Here is a 13285-nt window from a genome sequence, read left to right as displayed (position 1 = left end):
GTAAGGATTCAGAAGCACCACTCCTGTTCCCTTCCATTTTCAGCTGCCTGTAGGACTTAAGTGCTGCCTCGGTGCGTTGCTGTAAGTGGACGGAGAGACAGATGGCTTTCGTGTAGGGGAATCTCTCTCCGACCACTCCGGTCATGTGAAAAGTCAGCTTAACCCCACAGACAAGGTGCAAAAACAGTTTCCACCAGAACCAACCAGGGGGCTAATCAGAAGCAGATGAAATCACAGCCTTAAATTAAACCCAGCGTGTGGGGAGATTAGAGGCGGATCCAGGCATTTGGATTCAGTTATACTGGCAGACGTCAAACCCCTTTGTGCTCTAAACACACATACACACATGTACACTAAGGCCCTGGATTTATTACTGTATTGTAAGCAATTGCATGCATCCTGGGTTACATACAGAAACACCACAAAGGCACATGTAAAATATGGCCTCTCGCAGGGATGGAACAACTCGAAGGTTGTGGGTTTGAGTCTACACACTCTTAGAAATAAAAGTGCTAAGTAGAACCATATAAGGTTTTTCGGCTTGTCCTCATAGGAGAACCCTTTTGGGTTCCAGCTTGAAACCTTTTTAAAAAGGTTCTACCTGGAGCCAAAAAGGGTTGGAGGGTTCCACCAAGAACCCTTTTAAAATCCTTTATTCGGGAAAGGGTTTTTCAGAAACAAATCGGTCCAGATAGAACCTCAGCTCTTGTAGAAGGACCCTTTTGGAACCCTTATTTCTAAGAGTGCATGCCGATGTGTCCAAATCTCATCCCTGAACTCAGCCAGTTCCTTAGAAACCAGGTTCTGCCTCATGAGGATCAGGTTTGGTCCCCATGAGGATGACTGGTCCTGATATTTATACCAGAAAAGGTCCAAAATAGGTAACAATTAGGTAACTTCTTGCCCTACAAAAAAAACGATATTACAGTAATTCATTGTAAAAAATCTAAACTGAGAGCACAGATGAGGATTATTTCTTTTAGTATCAAGAGTATATGCGCACTAACGCCCTCTCACAGCAGCTTCAAATGAATTTGAAAAAAAAAGTATAAGAACAATAGACTGTAGTCACGTAACATCTATGCAGCGTGTGCTCACGCTGTGGCTATATGAGGTTTTGTAGATGCAATGCAAATTGGTGATGTTTTTCAAATCCCCGTTCAACAGATTCCGTGTGACAGGATGAAACACAGCAGAGATATTTCCACTCTCTGCTGCGTCGCCGTCTTAGAGTGAAACTGCAAAGCTATTTAGAGGAGGATTAAAGCCCTCGGCTGTCTGTTTCTCTGCCGACATGTAATTTAGTTTGTGGGGACACTGGAGTGAGCTGCTGTAGCTACATGATAATTGTGATAAAGCCCATATTTGGGGTCATTATCAGGCTGTGAAATGTCTACTTTCATAAAGTTACCTCCATTATAGCTGCGATTATCCCCGTTACTGTCTGGGTAACCCTTTATTGTCGCATTGCTTCTGTCTACATCCAGACCCAAAGCAACCTTTCCTCAGAAGAAATGACCTGGAGACCATCTTAATCACTCGCTTCTCCACACACGTCATAGTGCCGTGTCTGGTCACAGTGCCCGATCTGAACGTCTCTCTCCATGCGGTTCGTACACACACACACACACACACACACACACACACACACACACACACACACAACCCACAGTCACCTCTGCTTCTCCAGTTTAAGCTGTCAGGTTGATGCTGAATATTGGTTTGCCGATTTTGTCATCTCAGTATCCCACGCCTCTGGAGGGGAGTGGGATGACATGGGACAACAAGCGAGGCTGGTCCATTCCCAGACACATCATCGACAGTGTGCCGATGCTCATCGGAGTCACTTGCGTTGCTGCACTTGGAGGCCAAGAGCACCAATCTGCCAACTACCTGTTCCACACTACAGGTAAAAAAAAAGAAATCTGTGTTGTTTCCCCGCCCCCATGTTATTTGTCGATTATTGCAACAGGTGTAATGTGTGCAAAGCCATTCTCCGTTTGTGACCTGTGGGCCAATGAGTGTCTGCTCTGCTCAACAGGGGGCCAGTGTAGAGAAAAACAACTATTCAGTAATTCAAGTAAAAGTACTCGTTTTGCTGAATAAAATATATTTATAATGCAAAATATATCAAAAACATCTGCAATTAAACACAAAACAAGCCAAACCAAAATGTACTGTTATAAAAGGGACTTTGGCGGGGAGTCGTGACAAAGCTTAAACAATGTTTTGATAATGAGTAGCAGTGCATCCACCGTTCCAGAGGGGGGAGCTGCGCTTCTGAGAGCTGGTTGTTAATTATGTCACTTCCAGGTATTGGCCAATCAAGACAGTTGGGAATACTCACGCCGGCTAGCCAATCACAACACAGTTCTGTCTTCTGGGGGTGAGATTTATGTCTGAAACAGCACGACTGACGAGAGCTTCAGTGAGGAGAGACTGGCCAATCACAAGACTCTGTCTTCTGGGTGTGAGAGTTGAGTCTGAAATATCGCGGCTGGGCAACAGGGTCAGAAAAGAGGATTTATATCTGCTCATTTACAGCAACTAGGAGGTTTTTGACCATAAAAACAAGTTAATGTATGTAAGTAGACCTCCATAACTGACATATATGTACGATGGGACCACTCTATGTGAGCTTTAAAAGGTTGCGGTCCGTGTTTCATTATAACATCATACTAAGTGGTGGGCCTCTTGTGGCCCGTGTGACACCAGTTTTGACACCTCTGCTGCTAGCTGGTTTGTCCATTTGGGCTGCTGTAGAAACATGACAAAACATGGCCAAAATGGTACCCATGCCTTAAATATATATACATTATTCTAGAAGTGTTTATATACACATGCTAATGGGTTGTATACTGGAGCACTTGTTGGCACTTACCACACTGTTTGGGAATTATTCACTGTTCACGGTTTGCTCATTTTAACCAAGATAATAAACCTCTACTCCCACCATATTCAATACTGGACCTTCAAAAGCAACGCCTTTCATGTGTGGATGTGTGAGCAGAATTAAATAAAAACAAGAAGAAGGGAAGTTATAATTCCATTTACCAGTTCCTTCTCACTCCGGGAACTATACACATGCCCACTGCTGCTGACCTAAAGCTGCATCAGTCAGAGTGAGTGTGTAAGCTAATGAAGCATTTAAACAATCGAGCAGTCACTCTCAGTTGCTCAGACATCAGCAGCATGTGTTTTTCTGTCACCTCCTCTCATCTCCAGGTGGCTTGAATATCAGACCGCGGTTGGTATTCAAAGCTTCCCCCTGCCTTTTCTGTCTTATCTTGAATTAAGACTCCGGCGTAGTTCATTTTTATTCCCCCTCCACTGATGGATAATTTAGCACATGAATGCAAACAGTGCTCACTTGTGACGGACAACTTTTTCTAAAAGCGGGACGGTTTTTCTGGTCCAAAGGAAAGCCATTTCCTTTAGTGCAACAAGAAAGGAAAAACTGCTGACAATGTCACCATGACCTCTCTTACTGTGTCCCTCCCTCCCTCTGTCTCACTATTTCTCCCCTCACCCTTTTTTCTTTTTCCCTCCTGGACAGGAAGTCAGGTTTACGATGTCAAGCTGTTTCCTGAGGAGCCAGTAGAGCTGATAGTAGGGGAGGCTCTCACCCTGAACTGCACCGCGGTGGTGGAGTTCAACGCTGGGGTGGACATTCAATGGTCGTACCCTGGCAAACAGGTACAGAATGTAGCAGCAGCAGTAGTTGTTCACTCATAAAATAAACAAAAACCTTGACTTTAGAGGTTTGTTTTAAGATGAATCAATTTTCCTCTCGCCAGACAAACAGCTGGGTGGACACCAAACCTCACCGCGAAGCTCTCTCTCACGCCACAGAGGCTGTCAGTGTCCTGACCATCCACAGCGTTAATGTCACAGACACCGGCCCGTACATCTGCAACGTGACCAGCACGGACACCACACAGACCCAACAGACTCAGGTCATAGTTCACGGTAAGCAAGAGCTTTCAGATCTGTCCATTAGATCTGTCTAAATGTCATATTAAACCTGTCCCACACTAGAAGATTTTCAAATCTGATTTGACTTCAAAAAACAAACTTTGTATTTGATTTTCAATGTTTTACTTCTGAGAAACCACAGACTAGACCAGGGGTCTGCAACCTGCAATCTCTTCAGCCTCTCTGTAGCGGCTCCATCTAGCTTTGAAGAAAAAACTATTCATGTTTTTCACACTTTTTTGTCAAGATAAAGGCCTAAATAAAACTGTTTTGATGTTTTATCTGTCACATCCAGTTGTAAAACCTCCCCCAAAAGCTATTAAAGTACTACATGAAATTGTTTTATTTCACTATCATATATCACTTTATAGGCTGGGTATCAACTTGCGACAAACTGTTGTTCTTTAAATAGAGTATGTATTTAAGTAACTTTACATTTTATCTCCATTTTAAGGATCAAATAGGTTTTGCAGATCCAGATTAATTTTATTTGGGTGGAGAGGACAAAAATGGCTCTTTTCATTCTAAAGGTTGCAGACCCTAGACTAGACGATCCAGTTAAGTCACAGGACCAACACACTTGGCATTCAATTAATTAAACAATTTCAGGGAGGATATTCCAGGGATCTCACAGAAACTCGCGTGATTTAACGTAACTTGGAAGCGGACCATTGGCGTCGTCATTTAATAGCTATTTAATAACGTCTCTCTGACTAGTTATTGCGGGGGTTCTGCTCACGCCCCAAAAACCGTTCAGTCATATATATCAAACATTTAAATGTTTTGATTTGAAATCAGGGAGACTCTGATACATCCAATGACATTACAATCTGGTCTGTTAATCTCTCACACTACAGGATCATTTGGCCAGACAATCTGTTCAAATCAGCATAAAATCAAAAGCCAAGTACGACTGTCAGAAGGGCCAGAAAACAGAATTATCATCTAATGAGGTGCAGGCTTTAACCATCTGTTGATAGAGAGTAACTAAACAAGCAGTTGTAGGAGACATTATGTTGAAGAATCTGAGCTAAATGCTAAAATCAGGACGTTAACAGCGAGGATAATGTTCACCAATTTAAGCTAAACCAATGTTAGTTTACATTAAACCCAAATGGAAACAACACCCATGTCCTTTGGGCTTGGTTTATGTTGTGTTGACCTTCATTGCAACCCTGTCAAAGTGTTGATGAGATGTTGCTGTTTCACATGCTGCCATGAACCACAGACTAACCCAGTCATGTCAACTTCTCTCAGAGAGACCATTCATCAACCTGGACTACAAGTCTGGGCCAGTGATGGAGGTCACTGCTGGCCAGAAGTCATTCAAACTACGTGTAAACGTGTCTGCCTTCCCCACTCCTGAAACACAATGGTAAGATGAGACCGTCCTGTGTATCCATTCAATGTAATCGGCCAAAGCCAAAAGCATAATTAAGCTGTCTGTGTGTGTGTGTCCAGGTATAAAGATGGAAAGGTGATAAACCAGCGCCCAGAGTTCAAAATGAAAAGGATGAGGATGCACCTTAACCATGTTTTGGAGATCAAGGACGTTTGTCAGGAGGATTCTGGACTTTACACGGTGGTGCTGAGAAATAGTGCCGCTGCTCTGGAGAGGAGACTCAACATCACGCTTGTTGTCAACGGTAACTATAGTCTGCTGGCCTGACTCGCGCCAAGTGTTTGTGTATTATGTATAAGATTAGATGAGGTAATCCTTTGCTGGGTCATTTGCAGTGTTCCAGCTGCACACTGTAAATAAACCAAGGTACACACACGGTAATAAAATGTCATCATGCATTATAAACAATATACAACAGTTTGAATATTAAACATAACAAGGACTGCACGCAGTCATGAAAGGGCCCCTGTGTCCCCACGCAAGTGCCCCAGTTCCCTGTCCTCACTGTCTCCCTCACTCAACAGTCTTCACTTTTACTCATTAATCCCCTCAAAAATGACTGTAAAGAAATAGTAATAATAACGACTCAGGGTCAGTTTGTTTCAACGCAATCAGTCAATGTATGGCGAAATCACAGGACACTTCCTGATGGTAGCTAAATTTAAGATGGCTGACTTCCTGTTGGGTCAAGTATGCGTCAGTAGACGTGTTTGGGATCGGTCTCTTGTGTCACGTATGTAGTTTTGAGGCGATCGGTCAATGTATGGCGAAGTTATAGGGCACTTCCTGTTTCGTGGCGAACGATCAAAATTCACCAAAAATGCAGATGGTTACTGTGGCCACGCCCTTTTGAATCTGACAAATTTTCGCCTTTGATGTGTCTCGTACAAATTGGTGCGTTTTTTTTATGTTGATATGAGAAACACGCTCAGAAGAGTTCGTTCATTTACGTAGGGTACAAATCACCAAAATGGACGTCAAAATTCAAAATGTCCAACTTCCTGTTGAGTTGAGGCCATGGTTACGGTAGACTTTTTCCTCCGTCTTGGGCTATAACATCTTCCCACCAAGTTTCAAGAAATTCGGTGAAACTCCATTTTTCCTCTGTTTTTATGCACATTAATCCCCTCAAAAATGTGCGCAAATCCACTGATATAATAATAATCTCAAGGATTTTCACCCCTGCCATTTGTGCTCGCTCCCTAACTAAAAATAGAATAGTATGTACAGCTTAGACAGAATATACTGTATACAGCCTGAACATGCAGTATAATCATTTTAGAGGACATTGCGCTCATTTAAATATGAATATAGTTATTGCACTAGCATGTGTTTCATAATAAAATGTTAATAAATATGCAGCATTTAACAATCCTTTAATAGTTAATGCCCATACAATGGATCTGATAGCAGCACAGCAATGGAACACGGTATCTAGGCAATTGGTTCAATCATTAAGGCATGATAAGTATGTACACACTGATGTGGTATTGTGAGGTGGATCACCTCTTGTGCAACGGCGATGACGCCTGTGAACCAACGGCCACTGCTTTAATGAGCTGCATTGTGTACGACGATGGACGCAGACCCTGAAAAGGTTCCCATCTGCCATTCTGCCCTAACCCTTATTCACTTTTTGTTTGTCCAAGAAAAGAAATCCCTCGTCTTATTTTTCACCCGAGTCGATGCTCTTTTGTAGCATCTTGAATAACTGACCTTTTTGTTTTTTCCCTTTTCAAAGAAAATGGCATCGAAAGAACAAAGACATCCCCACGCGCATTACCTTTTGACACTGACTGTGCCTTTAACACATCAAACACAATAACTGTCATGTGCTGCTGGTACTCGAAACTACTTCTGTACCTAAAGCCAAGTTTTCCCCCAAAGAGTTGTTGGAAAGTTGTGGCTCCCAGAAGATAAGACAGGCTGTCTTGAGACGTGAAGTTTTAGCCGTTTCCATCTTTCACTACGAGGAACATGGACCATCGCTGTCACATTTTTAGATTTTACAGTTTTATCTCTCTGTTTCCTTTTCCTCTGTTGTATTCATTGGCAGGTTACAGCTATTGTCAGTCCATCCTAGTCTCTGCATCGCTGGGAAGGTTTTAACCTTTTCACACCGAGTGTATCACAGACGACACGTTAGAGATTTACCGTAATTACGCGACGCGTGCTATTGGAAAAATTCTGCTGGTTTCTGAAAGCTGAGAAGTTGCATCTCAGAGCAAACATGTGGTTTTTATGGTAATTTCACACAGGCTGTTGCAGGAAGTTGGCATCTTTGTTGCCAGAAAGGGGAAAAAAATTCACTTTTGGCCGTTATTGGACATCTCAACTCAAATGTTTTTATTGACCTCCGCCAAGGAGGTATACGTTTTCGCCAGAGTTTGTTAACATAACTCGAAAAGCCACAGACGGATTTGGATGAAATTTTTAGGAAATGTCCGCAATCTGACCAGGAACAACTGATGAAATTGGAATTGGGAATTGGAAATTGAAATTTGGGCGTGATCCGTAGATGTTATCACTATTATTAATCGCTGTTTTGTAGGCACCGAGTTGCCTTGGCGGAGGTCTGCGCTCTCCGAGTGCTTTTCTAGTTTTAAACATGTTTTATACCGTTCACATCTCAAATTTAACACACAAAATCTGGTGTTCATGAACAACTAGAGTGTTTTTTTTTATGTTTAAAACATTTAAATGTTTTTCTTCATTTGAAATTGTAAATACCCTATTTTAACATGCAGTATATCGTCAATAACTGCCAGACATTGAAAGTTATTCTGGAAAAATGGACAATAGCACTTACTCACAGGACATTTTCTTGCCCTTTTATGGTTAAAATAAGCAAAAACAGTCCAGATGGATATTTTGAGGTTCAGGTGTTAAAGGGTTTATCTGAAAATTTGACACCTAGCAACTTTGAGCGGAAATCATGTATTGTGAACTAGGTGAACATACTGTAGAGTAAACATGGGATCAGGCTGTGACCCTAAGGGTTAGGGTTAGTCATAGATGGCGCTACAGATGACTTGACTGCATCTCCTCTTCCCCAGTGGCCCCGCAGATTCACGAGAAAGAAGTGGCAGAGCCGTCCAGTCCTTACCCCAGCGGCAGCAGCCAGATTCTAACATGCACTGCCTTCGGTCTCCCTTCTCCCAACATCAGCTGGCAATGGAGGACGTGGGGCCCGTGTGTTCTCAACAACACCCAAAGCAGACAGTAAGAAACACTTTCTCACACCCACACACACACACACACACACACACACACACACACACACACACACACACACACACACACACACTCAGACACAGGTTGGCGTGTGTATATTTTTTCAGGAAACTCTGTGTAACCACCCATGTGGGAGGTTTGACAGAGAGCGATAAGAATGGTGGGATGTGATGTGCGTGAAGAGAGGTCAGCATGAAAAATAAGTGGCTCTGGGCGGCAGAAGAAGAAGAGAGGGAGGAGATGAGGAGGACGGATGAGAGAAGTGGAGGTGGATAAAAAAAAGAGGATACAAAAGATTAAGTGGACGAGGTGGAGAAGTAAATAGAGGACAGCGTGTTTGAGGTCAAACATGCTCACAGTATTGTGCCCATTTCAGAAATCTGATCTGCCATTATTCAGCTCTCTCACCTTTACACACTCACACAGTGACTTATTGTGCTGCGTCGCCCTTGGCTTTTCCCATCTTACTTTCTGTGGATATAAAGTAGATTTCAGTTGTTTCTTATTATCCTTTAAGGCCATGGGTGCTGCGGCCGCCGATCACTGAATATTCCTCTAATATTCAACTGCCTCCTCCATCTCCCGTCAAGGCTTAATTCCTTTAGTTATTGCTGTTTTCTTGACCTTTCATGGCCATGCATCATGAGGGCAACAAACACAGCGCCCATCCTGTTCTTACAGACAAGTACACACACACACACTGTGAAACACAACCAGTCCGGTCCTGTCTGGTCCATTGGTGCCATTGTCTGCAAGAACATCTAATATGACATTTCACAACTGTACTGACCTTTTGTTGTTGAGAAGAATTGAATTTCATCTTATAATCTAATGGCCAAAATATGAAGTGTAGGAATTTTGCAAAAACAAAACTATCCACAACTCAGTCTGGCAAAGTTCTGCAGTCCGAGACCAAATGTCAGGTCAATAATATTGTGATTTTGTGTTTTTTTTTTTTTTTTACAGACATTCAGTGTATTTTATTGCTTTTGGCCTGATAAAGTTGACTTTACTTTCTAAAGTTAACGCTGAACTCAACATAAAACATTTTTTTGGTGTACTCCCCTCACCCAATGAGGACAATGTATAATGTTTCACATTACGCGGACAAATCTCAGATTTGTGCCGTCCATTTGAAGGCACTCTTCTCCCCATTCGAGGGTAAAATTACATTATGTCTGGTTTTCAGGATGAGCTTTTGGGAATAGTTCTAATGTTCAATAAATGCAATCACTCGCTGATGATCTGTAAATGAAAATTGAAGCGGAAGCTCAGAGAGGAGGCACAAACGACCCCATCTAAAAACAAATCCAACTACCAGGGACTATCTAGAATCCAAAAACAGAGTTTTCAAAATGACTCGAGAGCAGCTTCCATCTTTTTTGTTAAAGTACATTTGCGTTGTGCCTGATGAGGTTGCACAGTGTTTGTATTACGTTAACCCTACGCTAATGCTAATCGTAGCCTCGCTAGCTTACCTTTGCAAACAGGTTCGCCAAGTTAGCCGCAAAGTAGTAGCATGCTCATGCAAAATAAATATGTGCTCGCGTATTGGTGAATGAACACTGACTTCGTTGTTTCAGTATAAAACCATGTTCTGAGGTGAATCGTGTGAAAATGTCTCACCCATCGTGAGCACAGCCTCTTCACTCCCACCTTCCCCGCTCCAGACAGCGCAGCTGCTGCTGATGAGCCGCTGCCTACCTGGTGTAGCGTGATAAATCAGCAAAAGTGCAGCATGATAAATCAGTGAAAATTTAAATTCCTCCCAAAAAATTTGAAAATCAAGGATGCACACCATCGGGCCAAGCTCAACCCATATCCAAAGTCTTAGTGCGATCTGAGCGAGATATGCCTGTCACAGACAGACAGACGCAACTTGCTATATAGATAGATGGTAAGTAAAGTTTGTGTTGCTTTATAAACTCCCTGCACCAAAGCCAATAGAGAAAATCTGTTATTTTACATCACTTAGCACCACAGGAGTTTGTTTTTCTTTTAAAAAAAAAAAATTGTGCTCATTTATTTTTTTATTTAAGGAAAGAAACAATGCATATTCATGAACATTAAAATGTATATATGCCAGGCTGTAGCCTGAGGCTAAATTCGGCATGTATTCCCTTGACAGGTTAATATTACAAGGGATATAAAAATTAAAATACATTCAGGGAAACAACAACAACATAGAGACATGAAAAATACACAAGTTGTATAAAGGAGAAAAGCTGTATATGATCTATAATTCATCCATCACTAAGATTTCTTTTTGGTGATTTTGATGCAAATCTATGCTTAAGTTATTGTAGACTTAAGCAGGCAAAATAATGAATCAGATTAATCTTTTGTTAAGTGGTTAAAATGTGTGTTTCTTCCCCTTGTGTCTCTGCTGGCAGCCGTGTTTTCATTAAGGGTGAGTATCAGTGCTATGTGCCATCACCTAATAAAGCCATGCTTTCACAAGCCAAAAGTAATTCTGTGTCAATAAAATATTGTATTTTTATACTCATGGGCTCCACAAAACACAGCCTCACAAGCGCACACCTGCAGCCTCTGAGGACTTGCACTGATAATATCAGTGCGTATGCATGACGTGATGTTTGTTGACAGGAAATCCTCGGTGGAATTAAATGTTCTCATACATATTTAATTTTAAGATTTTATATCATCTACATATTTGAGTTGAATAAAAATATGACATTTCATCTGTTCTGTGCCTTTAAAATCCATTTTTATATACCGTGCCGTGTATGTATATTGGATTTATTAATGGTGTAGACTAACAAGAAAAAGTCAAATAAAACTAGGCCCTGGATCGTAAATATGGCTGCATTTCCAAAAGAAAATGCAAAAGGACATTTCATTTTATGTTTCATTAGTTCACACTGAGGGTCTTCATAACAGCAACTGGTACTGTAGTTTTTCCATTAGTTGCCAGGACACAACATAATTGCCATGGCTTCAGGATGCACCCTGACGCTCCGATATGAAATGCAATCCAGAGCGTGGAGAGGAAAAAAAAAAAAAGCTCAGGATGTCTGATCCTCATTCCTGCTGCCCACTCTGTGCCGTGCATGCTGATGAGAGGAGATGTCACGAATGTGTCTGTGTTCGTCCCCAGGGTTCGAGGAGACAGGAAGACCCGAAGCGACAGGATCGCCGACTGTCAGAACTGGCAGGACATTAACTCAGAAATGGCCGCGAATGAAATCGACGACATTGAAACGACTGTGGAAGTGGTGGACGGGCGACAAAAGGTTGATCCTGAAAATTCACCTTTTCATATATATATAGAAGTCAGTCCTATTATAATATGAATGTGTGATTGTAGGATTTAGGATTAAAGCATAACCTGCTAAGGAAGAAATGTATGTAAATGGACTTATCCATGGACTGTGATGCGATTTTTTTTTTTTTTTTTTTTTTTTATGTAAGCGTCCCAAATCTCTGAGCTCCAGAACCAAATTTGTCAATCAAGAACCATTTCCACAGTGGAAATATTTAGAACAGTCTTCCTCTGCAGACTTCCTGTGGGGATCGCTTATAAACATACTCAGAATCACATGCCAAGCGCACATTTGAGTACACACGCCTGTGCATGTACTGTATAAACCTCTACTATAAGAAGACATTATTACACACACACACACACACACACACACACACACACACATGCAGCTAAGTAAGTTTGCCTCTGGTCGTCCTGCTTTGTCTCAGCGCACAGAGACTGCACATGACAGCAGACTGCACTTGCTTTTAAGACATGCACGTTTCTTCCTGATGAATTAAAGTCCACCTTCTCCCCCTCACAGATAGTGAGCAGGCTTCAGATCCGCAACGCCACCGTATCCGTCATGTACAAGTGTTCGGCCGAAAACAAGGTCGGCAAAGACGAGCGGCTGATTTACTTCTACGTAACCAGTGAGTACGTTATTTCACCCGTGGGTTGATTAATGTGACGACCTACACAGTACGTCGGCTCCCATCAAAGCCCCCCTCCCGTCAAAAGGATTTATTTGTCTAGATTTGAGGGATTTGCCTTCATCCCCGGAACAATGGAGGGAAATAGAATTTGATTCTTGGTGTTCACAGCGCTGGGAAATTAGATTTAGAAATAACAGAGGCAGCATTACTCTCCGTCAAAGAACCTGGGTTGGCCTCCTGTGCACCAGCTGAGGGGCTGCACCTACAAGCAAGAGTCTATTTTCAGCATTTTTTTTATATATTAAAGGTCCACTCGGTTATATTTAAGTGCATTTAGGTACTTAAGTTGCTTTGCAGAGGCCATGTTGTGCTACAATGTTTCTAAAGTGGATCAAATGGACAAACCAGCCAGAGTGTGTGAGGTTAATGTTTTGAAGTTGATACTCTACTTTCTAAGAGTCCTGAAATATTCTACTTTAGTAAAACAACCAGTATTTTGATAACATTTTACTAAAGTACAAGTAAAAGTACTGGTCTAAGGAGCTGACTCAAAACCAGAATTGTCAGAAAACATGAAACAAAAAGGAAAATGCTGCCCAGGAAACCTTTGATAACCCAAAAGGCTGAAATCACAACAAACTTTCCAGCACTTTCTCAGTTATACACTGAGAAACGGGCAGTTCAGAACACACAAAGTTCTGAGTTGGTGTTCATAGATACACCGACAACTTAAGAAGCCACAGGTAGAACCTC

At 41.9% G+C, this 13285-nt stretch overlaps 1 protein-coding gene across 1 annotated transcript in view; it reads left to right on the top strand.

The window, feature by feature from the left end:
- flt4 (fms related receptor tyrosine kinase 4) overlaps positions 1-13285 on the top strand; it is a gene marked incomplete at both ends in the record, with an annotated part of 59684 nt that overhangs the window by 28231 nt on the left and 18168 nt on the right. The window contains 9 exons of the mRNA XM_083891827.1: positions 1488-1609; positions 1744-1909; positions 3557-3696; positions 3798-3969; positions 5233-5350; positions 5437-5621; positions 8434-8599; positions 11730-11865; positions 12421-12529. Of these exons, the coding sequence (XP_083747953.1) occupies positions 1488-1609; positions 1744-1909; positions 3557-3696; positions 3798-3969; positions 5233-5350; positions 5437-5621; positions 8434-8599; positions 11730-11865; positions 12421-12529 (1314 nt within the window). The remainder of the gene's footprint in view (positions 1-1487; positions 1610-1743; positions 1910-3556; positions 3697-3797; positions 3970-5232; positions 5351-5436; positions 5622-8433; positions 8600-11729; positions 11866-12420; positions 12530-13285) is intronic.

This window comes from Microchirus variegatus (genome assembly GCF_963457635.1).
Source record: "Microchirus variegatus genome assembly, chromosome: 6".
In the NCBI taxonomy this organism is placed as follows: Eukaryota; Metazoa; Chordata; class Actinopteri; order Pleuronectiformes; family Soleidae; genus Microchirus; species Microchirus variegatus.
This window is presented reverse-complemented; position numbering and strand designations above follow the sequence as displayed.